General features: G+C 47.3%; 3 protein-coding genes and 2 pseudogenes across 6 annotated transcripts; 1 reads left to right on the top strand and 4 right to left on the bottom strand.

Moving 5' to 3' along the window:
* The first annotated feature begins 609 nt into the window (after nucleotides 1-609).
* LOC114790949 (ectonucleotide pyrophosphatase/phosphodiesterase family member 7) lies at nucleotides 610-5,488 on the top strand. Its single transcript, XM_028981397.1, has 5 exons — nucleotides 610-1,289; nucleotides 2,297-2,442; nucleotides 2,541-3,167; nucleotides 4,548-4,767; nucleotides 4,852-5,488. Exons 1-5 carry the CDS (start codon nucleotides 1,040-1,042, stop codon nucleotides 4,917-4,919), a joined length of 1,311 nt encoding a protein of 436 aa, XP_028837230.1. The 5' UTR covers nucleotides 610-1,039; the 3' UTR covers nucleotides 4,920-5,488.
* On the bottom strand, nucleotides 5,486-10,903 carry LOC114790948 (syndecan-2-like). Of its 2 annotated transcripts, XM_028981395.1 has the most exons (6): nucleotides 10,767-10,903; nucleotides 8,198-8,300; nucleotides 7,529-7,614; nucleotides 7,250-7,370; nucleotides 6,493-7,077; nucleotides 5,486-6,346 (listed from the first exon to the last, which is right to left on the bottom strand). In XM_028981395.1, the coding sequence occupies exons 1-5, from the start codon at nucleotides 10,815-10,817 to the stop codon at nucleotides 6,935-6,937; spliced, it is 504 nt and encodes a 167-aa protein (XP_028837228.1). In that variant the 5' UTR covers nucleotides 10,818-10,903; the 3' UTR covers nucleotides 5,486-6,346; nucleotides 6,493-6,934. The 2 variants fall into 2 exon arrangements, with proteins under 2 accessions (XP_028837228.1, XP_028837229.1); XM_028981396.1 differs by lacking the exon at nucleotides 6,493-7,077.
* Nucleotides 10,904-11,550: 647 nt separating this feature from the next.
* mrs2 (magnesium transporter MRS2) lies at nucleotides 11,551-15,742 on the bottom strand. Of its 3 annotated transcripts, XM_028981392.1 has the most exons (11): nucleotides 15,453-15,742; nucleotides 14,689-14,768; nucleotides 14,567-14,603; nucleotides 14,369-14,481; nucleotides 14,124-14,297; nucleotides 13,905-14,035; nucleotides 13,705-13,821; nucleotides 13,475-13,627; nucleotides 12,710-12,827; nucleotides 12,521-12,634; nucleotides 11,551-11,884 (listed from the first exon to the last, which is right to left on the bottom strand). In XM_028981392.1, exons 1-11 carry the CDS (start codon nucleotides 15,592-15,594, stop codon nucleotides 11,816-11,818), a joined length of 1,248 nt encoding a protein of 415 aa, XP_028837225.1. In that variant the 5' UTR covers nucleotides 15,595-15,742; the 3' UTR covers nucleotides 11,551-11,815. The 3 variants fall into 3 exon arrangements, with proteins under 3 accessions (XP_028837225.1, XP_028837224.1, XP_028837227.1); XM_028981391.1 differs by lacking the exon at nucleotides 11,551-11,884 and having other exon boundaries at nucleotides 12,208-12,634; XM_028981394.1 differs by lacking the exon at nucleotides 11,551-11,884 and having other exon boundaries at nucleotides 12,710-12,793.
* LOC114791366 (uncharacterized) lies at nucleotides 15,005-15,140 on the bottom strand (annotated as a pseudogene).
* Nucleotides 15,743-16,430: 688 nt separating the features above from the next.
* Nucleotides 16,431-16,549, bottom strand: LOC114791412 (uncharacterized; annotated as a pseudogene).
* Nucleotides 16,550-16,639: the final 90 nt, after the last annotated feature.

The raw sequence follows: 16,639 nt of genomic DNA, 5'->3' as shown, positions 1-16,639 counted from the left end.
ATGAAGATAGTAAATAGAGCAAGAAATTATGTTCTCAAATTTAAAATAAAGTTTCTTCATTGCTTTTTGTGTTGTGAGAATATGCTTTTTCACAACTTTTCTCAAAAATATGAATAATGTTTTTTAAATATTCATATAATAAATGAATTCATTAGGCAAGTACCGAAGTGACTTGTTTTGAGTACTTACTTATACTTACTTAAGTAGTAAGGTTCATTTGGAAGATTCACTTTTCCTAGAATTCCTATTTCTCTGGTCATTTGAATAAATGATGGAGTACTTCCTCTGACTCTGCCCTGCTGCGATTCGCAAGGTGAGTTCGGCTGTAAACGCAAACCTGTCTGAGCTGCATGGGTCATAGCTACGGAACATCATTAACAGTTATGCGAAATTGTAAATTTACATCATTCACAGTCCTCATTATCAAGCTTCATAAAAATTCCCTCCGAATGCCCCATTGCACACCAGGCTTAGTCAGCACCATATTTATCAGGCCAACTTCTGATAAAGAAAAGTGTCTGATAACGGAACTGCTGACACAGGTTATGGTCGCCAATCAGAAAAAGGCCTCTGAGAGCACAGCCTTGAACTTTAAAAGTTAATTTTCTGGTAGTGGTCATGCCATCATTATACAAACAAATCGTTTGTTGAGTATATTAATAGTTGAGTATATTTCCATTTTGAAAATAGTTTTTTTTTGCGTGTATTTGATATATATATATTTTAAACATGAGCGTTATGAAGCTTCTTCTTTACCTGCAGCACTAATTGAAATAGGTGCTTAAATATGTGTGTTATGACAGATTCTAGCCTGTAACAAACTAATATTCCCTCACACACACACACACACACACACACACACACACAATACAGGCACAGTTCCAAAGTTCATGTGTTTGAAAAGCATCTGAAAGGTCTTCAAAAGGAATCTCTGGATCCCCACGCTTATCTTATCTACTTTGCAATGGAGACTATAAAATGTGGCTGATGTCCCCTGGTTCTGTCAGTTGCCCCTCGGCCCGTCACACGCGGTGGTCAGATGAAGCTCCTGCTGGTTCTGTTCTCATGCAGCCTCCTCACGGCCAAATGCCGGCCGGTGAGCAAGATCTCAGGGCGGGGGAGCTTCAACAAGCTACTCCTGATTTCATTCGACGGCTTTAGGTGGGATTACGACCAGGATGCGGACACGCCCAACATGGACGCGTTGGTTAAAGAGGGAGTGAAGGCTAAATACATCACACCGCCAATGATCACCATGACATCACCATCGCACTTTACAACCATCACAGGTAAATCCGGTTTATGGAATATGAAGACGTCTGAGTCTAAGTGTGTGTGATGGACTGGTGGTTAAATCAGGCCCGTTCCTGGGACCTGTGAAAGGTAAAGATGGTGGATGGATGGATGGATGGATGGATGGGAGTCATTTACATTTACAGCATCTGGCAGACACCCTTCTCTTATCTCATAGATCACTGCTTCAAGATCTCTATCAGTGTGATCCCCCAATGGGTTCACTAGGACCCGATCTGCAAATTCCAGTAGTTTAATATCTCAGAAGCAAACCTCTTTTTCATTAAATATATACGTAAGAAGTGTTCCTAAAAATGTTTATAGCATTAGTGAGTTGTCCAAACATCTAGTGGAAGCTCATTCCACCACCTAGTCTCCAAGACAGAGAAGAGTCTAGATTAATGCTTTCCTAGGACCTTGAGAGGTGGTGGTAGCAGTGGAGCAGTGCTGGAGAATCGGAGAGATGGAGGTGCAGAGTGAGGAGTGATGAGAGATCTGAGGTAGGAGGATCCTTCCCTGGATTTGTAGGCAAACATCAGTATTTTAAATCTAATCCAGATGGCCACAGGAGGCCAGTGGATGGAACGCAGCAGTGGAGTTGTGTGGGAGAATTCAGGACCACTTAAAAACAAGCTGGAGAGGTCGAGTAGCCCTGAGAGGAAGACCAGCCAGGAGTTACAAGTATCTGAGTAGCCTGTGTTGATAAAAATTCCTGCTTATTCCTAACGTTGTAGAGAAGGAATCAACACCAGCCAGAGAGATTGGAAATGTGAGACGAGTAGGAGAGGGAATTGTCACCCCAAGGTTGCGTGCATTGACAGAAGGAGAGATTGGAGAATTGTCCAGGGAGATTTTATGGTCCTGTTGTGAGGAGGAATCAGTGGGGATGGATAGCGGGTAAGGAAGCGGAGTCGTAGGTTCAAGCCCCCAACTACCAAGGTTTGGGGCAGGGCATGGACCACACCAACAGAGACATGTGATATTGAGCTTCTCTCGTTTAAAGGACGATGGATTGAAGACCATGGGGTGGTCCATAACATGATGTTCAACTCGACCTCCCTGCTGAAATTAACTCATGTGGCGACACTGAAGCGGTCCGAGTGGTGGGACAACGGTGCTCTGCCCCTCTGGATTACTGCTCAGAATCAGGTGGGGCTCAGAAACATATTTGACTTTTTATCGGTTCTCTTTAAAATCTCACCATGTTCGTAAGTTCTCCGTAACTGGGTTTTTTTTTTGTCATCCAGGGACTGAAAACAGCTTCATTCTTCTATCCTGGTGGAGGAGTCAACTACAGCGGTCAAGCAGTCGACCGGTCACTGCTAAAACCTTACAATCACCCAGATGACAATGAGACCGAGTGGCAGAACAACATTGACACGGTCATGGGCTGGTTCACAGAAGAAGACTTTGACTTCGTCACCCTTTACTTTGGGGAGCCTGACAACATTGGACACAAAACAGGCCCAGACACCCAAGAAAGAGTGAAGATCATTGAGCAGATCGACCGAACCATTGGGTACCTCAGAAATGCCATCCAGAAACATAATCTGGTCCATAGGCTCAATGTCATAATCACCTCAGACCACGGCATGACCACCATCAAGAAGAAACCGATGGTGGAGGAAATTCAGCTTTCAAAGTACCTGAATTTTCTGACGTTGACACACTTTGACCTGCTGGACTATGGTGGATTTGGGATGATAAGACCCCGAAAAGGGAAAGAGCAGGAAGTTTATGATCTGCTGAAGAATGCACACCCCAATCTAACTGTCTATAGGAAGGAGGAGATTCCAGAGAACTTTCACCTGGCCAGGAACAGTCGGATCCAGCCCATTGTAGTGATGGGAGACTTAGGCTTTAACCTGAATTCTGTAAGCATGATATGATTCTATGTATTTGTGAGGATAGTTGTGATGTCCACAGCTCCCACAGAATAAGACGTGGGATTTTTATTATTTCTGCACAAGCCTGGTAGCCACAACAGCATTCCCTATCGTCTACCATTGATGAAAGCCATGAGAGACGATGCTTATTGGTTAAATTTGTGGAATGGTTGCGATATTCTCTGTTGGTCTGGATACCTGTCTGTTCCTCTCTCGATCTGGATATCTGTCTGTCTCTCTCTCGATCTGGATATCTGTCTGTCTGCCTCTCTCTCAATCTGGATATCTGTCTGTCTCTCTCTCGATCTGGATATCTGTCTGTCTGCCTCTCTCTCGATATGAATATCTGTCTGTCTGCCTCTCTCTCGATCTGGTTATCTTTCTGTCTGTCTGTTCCTCTCTCGATCTGGATATCTGTCTGTCTGCCTCTCTCTCGATCTGGATATCTGTCTGTCTGTCTGTCTCTCTCTCGATCTGGATATCTGTCTGTCTGTCTCTCTCTCGATCTGGATATCTGTCTGTCTGTCTGTCTCTCTCTCGATCTGGATATCTGTCTGTCTGCCTCTCTCTCGATCTGGATATCTGTCTGTCTGTCTGTCTCTCTCTTGATCTGGATGTCTGTCTGTCTGTCTCTCGATCTGGTTATCTGTCTGTCTGTTCCTCTCTCGATCTGGATATCTGTCTGTCTGTCTGTCTCTCTCTCGATCTGGTTATCTTTCTGTCTGTTCCTCTCTCGATCTGGATATCTGTCTGTCTGTCTGTCTCTCTCTCGATCTGGTTATCTTTCTGTCTGTCTGTCTGTCTCTCGATCTGGATATCTGTCTGCCTCTCTCTCGATCTGGATAACTATCTGTCTGTCTGTCTCTCTCTCGATCTGGTTATCTTTCTGTCTGTCTGTCTCTCTCTCAATCTGGTTATCTGTCTGTCATTTCCTCTCTCGATCTGGATATCTGTCTGTCTGTCTGTCTGTCTCGCTCTCGATCTGGATATCTGTCTGTCTGTTCCTCTCTCGATCTGGATATCTGTCTGTCTGTCTCTCGATCTGGTTATCTGTCTGTCTGTTCCTCTCTCGATCTGGATATCTGTCTGTCTGTCTCTCGATCTGGTTATCTGTCTGTCTGTTCCTCTCTCGATCTGGATATCTGTCTGTCTGTCTGTCTCTCGATCTGGTTATCTGTCTGTCTGTTTGTTCCTCTCTCTATCTGTCGGTTCTTCTCTCGGTCTGCACACCTGTCTGTCTGTCTGTCGATCAAGCTACCTGTCTGTCGGTTTCTCTCTTGATCTGGATTTATGAACCTGCTTATATGTGTGTTTATTACATATCTACGTGTTTATTTCATTTGTGTTTCTTTGCTGGTTTGTCTTTAGAGACTAATCTTATATGTAAATAAGGGAGACCATGGTTTTCATAATGGGGAAATGGACATGAAGACAATCTTCCGAGCTTTTGGGCCCAACTTCAAGAAGAATTTCCTGTCTGAGCCATTTGACAGCATCAACATCTACCCACTGATGTGCAAGTTACTGGGTGTCAGTCCTGCCCCCAACAACGGCTCTCTGTTGTACACCGAGATGATGCTGGTAGACGGTAGGACCCTCAGATCCTGCTGTTTTCATGGGCCATTTCTTTTCCTGTCCCTCATGATGAAACTGTGTCCTTGTGTTCGTACAGGTGGTGTCCGGAGTGGGATGTCTGTGTTCTTTTTAACGCTGACAGTCACCCTTGCGTCCTTCATTTAACCAGCAGAGAGGAGGATCTACTGGAACTTTCTTCTCATGTTCTTGTACAGGTCACCAATTGTAATTCAAGTTCTTAGGTCTCTCACCCTGGTAGCACGCTGTAGTGGTGATTGCTTCACTGACAGCACCATAGGTTTACAACACTAGATGGTTCCAAATGAACTCTGCTTTCATCTGCATTTTGAACTTTTTTACAGCCATTATCAAATCATTCTGAGATTAACAGTTCACTTTAAAATTAGATGAACAATTCTATTTATTCCCTTCACAGTGAATCTTGTTTTAAGAAGATTCATTTTTCAGAACCATCCAGCAGAAATGTCATTTTTAATATTCTGATTAACAGGATTCTGTACTGGCTTACACCTATAAAAACATCCCAACCGAGCAAAAGCATGGTGCAGGTTTAAAGTAAAAAGGAAAAAATGGATTTTACTTCTGGATAAAACTGGCTTCTCATAAAAAGCAACATTGTAAATTAGGGAAATAAACGTTGCATCATAATTTTTTTTTTATAGTGATGAAAGATGTTTATTATACACTCATAAAATAAATTATTTGCTCTCTTGTTTGAAAGTGATTTTATTACAGCACAGAGTTTAGTGACCCATTTCAAAGCAACATACGTCAAGACAGGTCAGATTGGTGACACACTTGGTGACAACCTGGGGGTGTTGGTTGCCTTGTAGGTAAGGAAGCAGACTTGCAATCAAAAAGTTGTGGGTTCAACTGCTGATCCATCGAGGTGCCACTGAAGTCCCCTTGATCAAGGTATAGCAGCATGGGGAGCAGTGTGTGGGGACGGTAGGGACCTCAGTGGCACGGGATTCGCACCGGCAACCTTCCAATTACAAGTCCCGCTTCTCCGCTTCCCCGTCTCGTAGGGCAGTTCTGATAATAGTTATGTAACTAGTTAGCGTAACTTCTGGTACAGTAGTGGTAGTTAGTTTACTATTAAAGAACCCGAGGTCCCAAAGGTCCTTTGTCTGCTTGGGTGGAATGAAAGAAAGCTAGACATTGACATTAAAGAACCTCCATGTTCTTCGTTGCTTGGGTGAAAGAAATGACTGGAATTAATTAAGACATCAACAGTCCTTATTGTAGAGTCACATTTACTAAGACAGAGGTAGAACTTGTCCGTAGAATCAAAATGACGTTTATTGCGTGGGAGAAAACGTACGAGGAATATGATTCCGGTCATTGGTGTTCCTCAAGCAGGATAGCATAAAACGACAATTTAATCTAAATCATATATACAGAAAATACAAAGATAACAGAAACAATACACCTGTAGATAAAGTGCAGTTGCAGTGCTGTAGGTGTTTATCAGTGTGACAGTTCGGTTGTTTAGGAGGGTGACGGCGAGGGGAAAGAAACTGGTCCAGGTCAGCAGGCTTCTAGATGAGGCTGATTCTGTGACCTCCAGTCTGATACCAGTGGCCAGGGTCCATTGGGAAATAAAAAAAAAAAAAAAAAAAGATTTTAATGTTCATTAAAACGTTGTTAAGGCTTCTTTAATAAGATCTCATTTAATTAGTTAAAAGAAGAAAGAACAGCAGGACAGCAAACACACATCCTCTTTCATGTTGCTCATCTGCTATCAACTTGCAGCCCTGCTGGAGTTTAAGAGCTTTAGAGTCCCTCTCTGATCTCCACCACTGCTCTCCATCTCGACACACACTCTGTCAGCAGGAGGGGTGAGAGAAGCTGAATCAGAATAAACTTTATTTATCCCCACAGGGAAACCGTGTTACAGTTGCTCAAGGGTTAAAATGCACATTCACATTAAGATCAACGTAAATGTTAACATAAACATAACAAAAAATCCCACTCATGCCGGACTCATGGCTGCCAATCAGTTTCCACTGCATGATGCATCAGTCCTGGTTGTTCCTCTTGAGGGCAGAGACCCAGAAATTTGCAGAAGCGGAGCAAACCCTCCACTCCCCTTATTCTTCAGTTCCTTTTTACAGAATGATGTCTTCCGCAAATTGTCCATGGCAGATCTGTCCCACTCAGGCGTAAAACTCTCGGCTTGGGGCCCTCTGATAGGCTGAGCTGGTCAGACTGTAGCTCCCCTCATCCTTCTTCTTCATATGGTGAAGCAGCAAGAGCGTGATGAGGGTGGCAAACAGGATCACCCCGCCTATGATGACCACTTCTCATAATCATACACAGAGAAGGGGGTGTCATGAACTGGGATTATGAGGTGCTAGGCTGATAAATATTATAAACTCATTAAAGAGGTGAGGTGCCACAGATGCATTAGACAGGGTTCATACTGAAAGTTTCCAGGTTCTTCATCATGGGGCTTGTGGGTGAGACCTCACCTGCTAGGACCTCCCTCTTCTGAAAGATGCTCTTGGGTGGCGGATCCTCCATCTGTGGCGTGCAGCTGGTGCTGACGCCCTTAATGCGTCCGTCTGGGACTTCTGTCACATCTTTGGGTACCTGAGTTGGTGTGTGGACACAGACAGGAAGTCAGTTCAGTGAAACCGGAAGTCGGGTAAAACATCCATCTTAAAATAAGGCTTGACATAGAAGGACACAGAATATCATAATATTTGAAGCTCTTGCTTGAATGTGAGGAGATAAAGTGAAGTTGGTACCTGCTTTCCCTCCACCGCGCCTGGCGACTCGGCTCGCACCGTGGGCTGGAGATCCGGTCTCAGGCACTTCCCATCTCCGCCACAACCTAGAGAAGGGAATGTCGATGATGAGCCTCACTGTGGGCGGGTGGGGACTCCGGAAGAGATGAGTTCTTGATGTGCGGGTATAAATAATAGACGTGTCTCAGGCTGATGGCTGGTCTGGTCTCAGATGACTGCACTGGGTCAACATCTGACTGATCCTGGCAATGACCCTGTGACCACCCACTGTGGCCCCAGCTTGACCCTCAGCCTCACTACTGATAGCCAGTCTAAAATGGGTGTGGTCAGCAGTTCTGAATGACCTCCACGTGTTAAAGAATAGTTAATGTCTAAAACATTTATAAATATGTAGTATTTATGATAAAAAAATAACTCCTGGTTATACCTCTAACTAATGGTGGCCTAGCCGGTAAGGAAGAGGACCTGTAATCAGAAGGCCGCTGGTTTGAGTCCTGAACTGCCTAGGTGCCACTGTACCTTGATGAAGGTACCGTCTGCACACATTGCTCCCTGGGAGCCTGTCATGGCTGCCCAATGCTCATCACTATTTCACCAAAAAAAACAGTTCATATCATCTCACTGGAGTGGGGAGTCTGACTTGTGTATATTTCTTCAGTATGGCCTGACCTGATCCTGATTCTGAGCCGAAGTCATCATCATCATCCACGGTATTGTCCCTCAGCGGTTGTGTGTCCTGGCCATGTGCTGCAAGGGACATCTCAGCTGACACCTTGGAGTCCAAAACAGCAGGAGATACATGTGAGACACACATACACACACACACACACACACACACAGAATCTATAGATTACATAGAAACCAATAAAGAAACACCAATTGCTCATCAAAATCATAACTTTAAGGGCAATGCAGTAGTGGGACCAGTATAATACAGTAACACAGTGCTGAGCAGTAACACCGAATAAAACCCAATACGACCAAGTCCAATAGCACCGAATAAAACCCAACATGACACGAACCAGTCCAATAATACCAAATAAACCCAACCCAACACGACTCAGTCCAATAATACCGATAAAACCCAACCCGACACGACTCAGTCCAATAATACCGATAAAACCCAACCCGACACGACCCAGTCCAGTAGAACCGATTAAAACCCAACCCAACACAACCCAGTCCAATAGCACCGAATAAAACCCAACACGACCCAGTCCAATAGCACCGAATAAAACCCAACCAGACACGATCCAGTCCAATAGCACAGAATAAAAACCCAACCTGACACGACCCAGTCCAGTAGAACCGAATAAAACCCAACCCGACCCAGTCCAATAGCACCGAATAAAACCCAACCAGACACGATCCAGTCCAATAGCACAGAATAAAAACCCAACCCGACACGACCCAGTCCAGTAGAACCGATTAAAACCCAACCCAACACAACCCAGTCCAATAGCACCGAATAAAACCCAACACGACCCAGTCCAATAGCACCGAATAAAACCCAACATGACACGAACCAGTCCAATAATACCAAATAAACCCAACCCAACACGACTCAGTCCAATAATACCGATAAAACCCAACCCGACATGACCCAGTCCAGTAGAACTGAATAAAACCCAACCCGACACGACCCAGTCCAGTAGAACCGATTAAAACCCAACCCAACACAACCCAGTCCAATAGCACCGAATAAAACCCAACACGACCCAGTCCAATAGCACCGAATAAAACCCAACCAGACACGATCCAGTCCAATAGCACAGAATAAAAACCCAAACCGACCCAGTCCATTAGCACCAAATACAGCCCAACACGACCCAGTCCAATAGCACCAAATACAACCCAACATGACCCAGTCCAGTAGAACCGAATAAAACCCAACCCAACACAACCCAGTCCATTAGCACAGAATAAAAACCCAACCCAACACGACCCAGACCATTAGCACAGAATAAATCCCAACCCAACACAACCCAGTCCAATAGCACCGAATACAACCCAACACGACCCAGTCCAATAGCACCGAATACAACCCAACCCGACACAACCCAGTCCAATAGCACAGAATAAAACCCAACACGACACAACCCAGTCCAATAGCACCGAATAAAACCCAACACGACACAGTCCAATAGCAAGGAATAAAACCCAACCCGACACGACCCAGTCCAATAGCACCGAATAAAACCCAACACGACACAACCCAGTCCAGTAGAACCAAATAAAACCCAACCCAACACGACCCAGTCCAATAGCACCGAACCCAACCCAACACGACCCAGTCCAATAGCACCGAATAAAACCCAACACAACACGACCCAGTCCAATAGCACCGAATAAAAACCTAACCCAACACGACCCAGTCCAATAGCACCGAACACAACCCAACACGACACGACCCAGTCCAATAGCACCGAACACAACCCAACACGACACGACCCAGTCCAATAGCACCGAATACAACCCAACACAACCCAGTCCAATAGCACAGAATAAAACCCAACACGACACAACCCAGTCCAATAGCACCGAATAAAACCCAACACGACACAGTCCAATAGCAAGGAATAAAACCCAACCCGACACGACCCAGTCCAATAGCACCGAATAAAACCCAACACGACACAACCCAGTCCAGTAGAACCAAATAAAACCCAACCCAACACGACCCAGTCCAATAGCACCGAACCCAACCCAACACGACCCAGTCCAATAGCACCGAATAAAACCCAACACGACACGACCCAGTCCAATAGCACCGAATAAAAACCTAACCCAACACGACCCAGTCCAATAGCACCGAACACAACCCAACACGACACGACCCAGTCCAATAGCACCGAATACAACCCAACCAAACACGACCCAGTCCAATAGCACCGAATACAACCCAACACAACCCAGTCCAATAGCACCGAATACAACCCAACACGACCCGACCCAGTCCAATAGCACCGAATACAACCCAACACGACCCAGTCCAATAGCACCAAATACAACCCAACACGACCCGACCCAGTCCAACAACACAGAATAAAACCCAACACGACCCGACCCAGTCCAATAGCACAGAATAAAACCCAACACGACACGACCCAGTCCAATAGCACGGAATAAAACACAGTAACACAGACAAAATAATGTAAAAAAAAACAAAAAAACAGTTTTTTGTCCTACATCAGAACACACCAACACGCACAAGTAAAAATACAAAAGTGGATTTTACCTTCAGATCCCAGATGAGGAGCAGAACCGGGAAGATCCAGGAGGTGTTCATCACTCCTCACCCGGCCCTTGTGTATGAGGATCTCGATGCCTGTGAGGCTTCCCTGTACAACTCTGCGTCGCCAACTCGGGTTCTCAAAACCAGAATGAATGAATCCGTGCCAACAGCACTCCTCCGTTCATCACGTTCCACCTGCAAGTCCAGATGGCGTGACGCGCCGTCTCCACCTGTGGGTTGAAAGGGGCGAGTGACACCGAGCATCATCATCATCATCCTCCTCCCCCACTCTCCATCAGCTGAGCGGATGCTGAGGAGCACCAGACAGGGAGCAGAACAGACAGCACCAGTCTCCAGTCACTCTGCCTTTTATTCACAGTTCATACAGACATTAAGGCACAGAGCGGTCAGAGTGACACGCAGAACCGAAAGCAGTGCGGGTGATGCGGGTGCAGCTGGGGTGGCACTTCAGGGACAGAAGTGGATGTGGATACGAGTACTGAATACATTACCGTATATTCTGCCATGCATTCTGCTGTAGTACATAAAAAATCCGTGTTTGAAACGCATGCCTAAATCATTATTCGTATTATTTTAGGATGTGAATTTCTTCAGCATCAATGAGAATGGAATGTCAGAATGAATATTATTTTATTATTGACTCATCTATAGGGATAAGCGTCACATCACTTTCTCACCTTCTCAGTTTACTGACAAAATAAAATATTATGATATAAATATTTAAATTTTTTACCCTTCGTCCACATATGGATCACTGTACACAAAGTCTGTTCTAAAAATGCTCTTTTAATGTAAAATGTAACGTGTAGTTGTCATTTTTGTATTGTAAATGTGGATTCTCCCAACCAGCGTGGTGGGTTCTGGTCTTCTGGCGACTGTGGGGATGGACTTCACACTCAGCAGGTTGAGGTAAATCCCATCATCTTCAGTAAGAACAGCAACAACATCGGACCCGGTTCAATAAATAAAATATGCACAGCACAGCAGTCCACTACTGCACGCAGGAAGTAAGCAGGGGGACCATCAGAGCTTCATCTGACTCCGCCTTTCGCTTCTGCTCCTCTCAAGGTGTTGATGTGACTCTTCCACACTGGGGGGATCTGCAGTCAGGAGGAGGAGGAGGAGGAAGAGCATCAGCACAGCAGCAGACTGGTATTACTCTACTGGTAAAAGTCACCTGACGTTCATTTTTTTTGCTTTTATGTCGGTCTTGTTGGTCCCATAATTATAAATTATATAATAATAAATCTAGTCACCGAGCAACTGCAATGTTTTGCACGTTTGGAAGCCATGACGGTTGGTGGAGATAATGTTTTAGGGGAGGGGTGTGAAATTCGATGGGCAGTAAAAGCATGAGAAACGGGAGGTAACCTTTCCCTTTATGACGTCATAAGGGGACAAATTCCAGATCCGCCCATCTGAGCTGCCGCTCTCTGAAGCAGAACGACCAAAACACTCTTTACACCGATCGCCATTTCTAGCCACTGCAGGACCAGAGACAGCAGAACTCGTATTAATGATAAATAATCTCACAAAGTGACATTTTAATGAAGAGTGGTCGATGAGAGTCAACCTGTAGTGGGAGGAGTCAGGACACAGGAAACGCACCACTGAAACAGACATGTTCTAACGGCAGGTGGAGCTGATCAAACCAGGACAGGGCCTGCTGCTCCTTTAATAACAGTAATTGCAGTAATAACTGTGTGCGAGAGGGGTCTGGTCTGAGGGACACACACCGGTGGAGGGGAGGACGGCTCCAGATTTCGGCCCAGGAAGGACAGCAGACGCCGCCATATGAGACCACTGCCTAGGAACATGATGCCCGTCACCAACCAGAACACACGTGGGTCCTGCACACACAGCAAGTAATTGGTTTATTCTGTGAATGATGTCATTTTCTGTGCACCGCAAAGCTAAAGACAAACCTCTTCAAACGAAGACTCCAGGTTCATACCAAAGGCCACACCCATCAGGCCGAATAAGGAGAGCGAGAAGGTTCCCATGGTGAGCTGCAGGTTGAGGCGCATCATCACATTGCGGTGACTTGGTGCAACGAGACAAATCAAGATTTAATGAACATTCATTTTTAAATTCAACGTCCTTCGAAGTCACCTGGCACTTTTATCTTGAGCATAACATTAAGCCAATCCCTCTACAGTACAGGGCGTGGTGTCCCCAGCTGAGTCTCTTCCTGCACAGGTTCAAGCCCCGCCTACTACCATCGTGTCCCTGAGCAAGAAATGTGACCCAGAGTGTCTCCAGGAGGGGACTGTCCCTGTAACTACTGATTGAAATTGAAAAGTGAAGTGACTGTCACTTGTGATACCCAGCAGCACAGCACACGGTGCACACAGTGAAATGTGTCCTCTGTATTTAACCATCACCCTGAGTGAGCAGTGGGCACCATGACAGGCGCCCGGGGAGCAGTGTGTGGGGTGCTTTGCTTTGCTCAGTGGCACCTCAGTGGCACCTTGGCGGATCGTGATTCGAACCGGCAACCTTCTGATTACGGGGCCGCTTCCTTAACCACCAGGCCACCACTGTCCCGCCAAAATTAATTGTATGACAAAATATTTGTAAGACGTTCTGGATAAGGATTCGTGTCTGGGGGTCACAGCACCACAAACCCGTGAACGAGGGGCAGGTCCCCTGAGTAAAATGTGTGTTACGAGTGTGCGAGCGCGCGTCACCTGTCAAGGTTGATGAAGATGACGCTCTCACAGTCGTCAATGAGGCTCTTCAGCTCTTGTGCTTTGTTGCCCAGGTCCTCTGCCTGCATGTAGAAGTTCTCCAGCAGTAACTCCATCTCCTCCGCATGGTCAATCAGCAGGGCTGCCTCCTCCCTACCCCACACACACGGACAGAACAATCAGGCCCCGCGGCCGTGGATACGGGCGGGGTGCGCGGGGGCGGGGCTCACGGTGGGGACGCGTCGCTCCACTTGGTGACACACAACTCGTCTATCAGCTCCTCCTCGTCCAGGATCTTCAGCAGACTGTCCTTAAACACGCGGACGTCCGTCTCCAGCTCCGACAGGCTGCAACAGCACCGCGGTCACCACAGGCGTGTAAGAGGTGTGTGTGTGTGTGTGTGTGTGTGTGTGTGTGTGTGTTTGCTCACCTCTTACTGTTCAGCAGAAGCAGGTGAAGTTTACTACGGTCAGCAGACAGGAGCTTTGGATCGACCAGGGACTCCAAACAATCCAGAACCTGAGGCTGAACTTCATTCAGTCGTGCCTGGAGGGTGTTCACCTAAACACACGCACGCGGCGATACGTCAGAAGCTGAAACTGACCGCAACCAGCATGGCGGCGACACCAGGGCCCCCCGGGACCCTCACCCTGTGCTGCAGGACGGCCTCCAGGGCCCGGAACTCGAAGGGCAGCGACGTGGTCGGCTGAGCTCCATCACCAGCCAGCTGCGGCCCCAACTCCAGCACCAGCCACTGCTCCAGGCCCAGCCCGCGGAAGTCCAGCACCAGCAGGTTCTCAGGGGTGACCACCGCCTTCAGGGACTGGACACACAGCAGGGTTACCACGGAGACGCACACGCAGTCGCGCTCGGCGCTGCGGGACCGGTCAGCACCTCCAGGCGGATGATGATGGCGTTGTTGCGGGCAGTGATGCTGGTCAGGTGCTGGAAGCGAAGGTCTCTGGCCTGCAGACCCAGTTCCTGGTACAGCTCTGTCTTCTTCTTCTCTGATGGACGCCGGCAGACACAGCAGGTCAGGACAAACTCAACACACACACACACACACGACACGAGGCCAAGCGTCAAACCTACCAAACGAGGTGACGCCCCCATCCTTATCAAACTTCATCTGGGGGTTACAACAGAAAGAGTCAGGGTCAGGAGCATCAGAGTGGAAATCTGCTTCTTCCACCGTGATTCAGAAGTGTCCTCACCACAACAAACACCGGCGGCGCCACGCTGGATAGGGCGGCTGGAGAAGCTTCCGTCACCTTGGACCGACTGAAGACGGCGGCTGGGGAGCAGAAACAATCAAATAAGCAGGTGATTGTCATTGTGAAGCACAGCACACGGTGACGCGGTGAAACGTGTCCTCTGTATTTCACCGTCACCCTTGGTGAGCAGTGGACACCATGACAGGCGCCCGGGGAGCAGTGTGTGGGGACGGTGCTTGGCTCAGTGGCACCTTGGCGGCTCGGGATTTGAACCGCCAACCTTCCGATTACGGGACCGCTGGCCCGTAAAAAAGATCAGGGGACAACGCAAACGCGATCCTTCACTTCCAGAAATTCTGCAGTCGAGATTCCCACATTTGGGGAATTTGCAGGGGTCGGCACAGCCGGAGTGCAGTGGATGAACCAACAGGAAAGAGCCACGCCCAGAGTTCAAGTTGAGCTTGAGGCGGTACATCTTGAAACCAAACAACCTAACATTTAAACAACGTTACATACTGATATATGAAGTGGACACAGTCGTATCACAATAACGTTTAACAAACATGTGTAACATCCACACTGGTGCCACGTGGTGGGAGGGTACGCTGACCAATCAGAACGCAGAACGAACTCGGTGCCGAGTGAAACCAACCAATCAGAACACAGAACAAACCCGGTGCCCAAAACGACCAACCAATCAGGGCACAGATACAACCCGGCGTACAACTTGTTCCCCTCTCAGACAGGCCGACACCTGGACCAACCTGGACGCGGGTTCGGCAGTAGGGGCGTGTCCACGTGACCCCCAGGCGGCCGGGGCCACGCCCACACGCAGTGGGGTCTGAAAGGTGACGACCTCGTCGCCGCTGCAGCCCACCGGTATAAGAGCCTCGAGCAGGCGTCCATCGCGCGGGTCCTACCGCCTCAGGTTACGACATGTTCACGGTGAGACGAAAGCCGCCACCGCGCCGCAGAAAGCGCTTCCAAACTTTCCCGACTGTCCCCTGCGGCCGGTCGCAACACGGTTCACGTCCCGGACGACCACAATGCACCGCGGCGCGGCGCGGAGGTTGCCAGATTCGGTAACAAATAGCAACGCAAATAAAGCGACGACGTCCCGCTACGTCTATATTCCTGGTTTTATTTTAAATTTTCTATTAATGTAAACAGAATTTATGATTTTGTTCAGCTTCCAAATGGTTTTTTAGCCTTCGGACAACTTTATTTGACCAGTAATGGCTACTAAATAATACAATTTTGGTAAACAGTCCCAAAACGAGCCCAGAGCGACGTGGAATGAGCGGACATGGCAACATAACTTCCGGTCGGGCGGCAAGCAACACTTCGGAATAAACACACGCGATTACTAATCATTAAAATAAATTACAATACAAAGTGTAAAAACAAGTGTAAACGTTACATGTCCGTAACACATTTAACTTTAAACCAATTATTCCACACCTACATACCCGATTAATGATAAGTGATAAAGTGAAGTGATTGTCATATACAGCAGCACAGCACACGGTGCACTCAGTGAAATGTGTCCTCTGCATTTAACCATCACCCTTGGTGAGCAGTGGGCACCATGACAGGCGCCCGAGGAGAAGTGTGTGGGGACGGTGCTTTACTCAGTGGCACCTTGGCGGCTCGGGATTCGAATCGGCAACCTTCTGTTTATGGGGACACTTCCTTAACCGCTAGGCCACCACTGCCCCCTTAAAAAGTTTTTCAACAGTTAAAGCTTACAGCGTCTGGTATTCCCAGGAGGTCTCCCATCCAAGTACTAACCAGGACCAAGCCTTCTTAGCTTCCGAGATCAGACGAGACCGGGCGTTCTTGGGCTGGTATGGCCGTAAATCGGCAACCTTCTGTTTATGGGGACACTTCCTTAACCGCTAGGCTGCCCCAAATAATCTGTTGTCCCTGGATGGTGATATTTTCCCCTGCA

Source organism: Denticeps clupeoides, chromosome 5, assembly GCF_900700375.1.
Source record: "Denticeps clupeoides chromosome 5, fDenClu1.1, whole genome shotgun sequence".
Classification (NCBI taxonomy): domain Eukaryota; kingdom Metazoa; phylum Chordata; class Actinopteri; order Clupeiformes; family Denticipitidae; genus Denticeps; species Denticeps clupeoides.
Note: the sequence above shows the minus strand (reverse complement) of the source record. Positions and strands in the feature narration are given on the sequence as shown.

What these genes read in the sequence shown, in the direction of transcription:
- LOC114790949 (XM_028981397.1), top strand. Translation starts at nt 1,040, where the DNA reads ATGAAGCTCCTGCTGGTTCTGTTCTCATGCAGCCTCCTCACGGCCAAA. An exon ending in TAGGCTTTAACCTGAATTCT is followed by an intron (nt 3,168 to 4,547) that starts GTAAGCATGATA and finishes GTTTGTCTTTAG; the next exon opens with AGACTAATCTTATATGTAAA. An exon ending in CGAGATGATGCTGGTAGACG is followed by an intron (nt 4,768 to 4,851) that starts GTAGGACCCTCA and finishes GTGTTCGTACAG; the next exon opens with GTGGTGTCCGGAGTGGGATG.
- LOC114790948 (XM_028981395.1), bottom strand. Translation starts at nt 10,817, where the DNA reads ATGAACACCTCCTGGATCTTCCCGGTTCTGCTCCTCATCTGGGATCTG. An exon ending in TCCTCATCTGGGATCTGAAG is followed by an intron (nt 8,301 to 10,766) that starts GTAAAATCCACT and finishes TTGGACTCCAAG; the next exon opens with GTGTCAGCTGAGATGTCCCT. An exon ending in GCGCGGTGGAGGGAAAGCAG is followed by an intron (nt 7,371 to 7,528) that starts GTACCAACTTCA and finishes ACACCAACTCAG; the next exon opens with GTACCCAAAGATGTGACAGA.
- mrs2 (XM_028981391.1), bottom strand. Translation starts at nt 15,594, where the DNA reads ATGGACGCCTGCTCGAGGCTCTTATACCGGTGGGCTGCAGCGGCGACG. An exon ending in ATCTTCATCAACCTTGACAG is followed by an intron (nt 12,828 to 13,474) that starts GTGACGCGCGCT and finishes CGTTGCACCAAG; the next exon opens with TCACCGCAATGTGATGATGC. An exon ending in TGGAGTCTTCGTTTGAAGAG is followed by an intron (nt 12,635 to 12,709) that starts GTTTGTCTTTAG and finishes CTGTGTGTGCAG; the next exon opens with GACCCACGTGTGTTCTGGTT.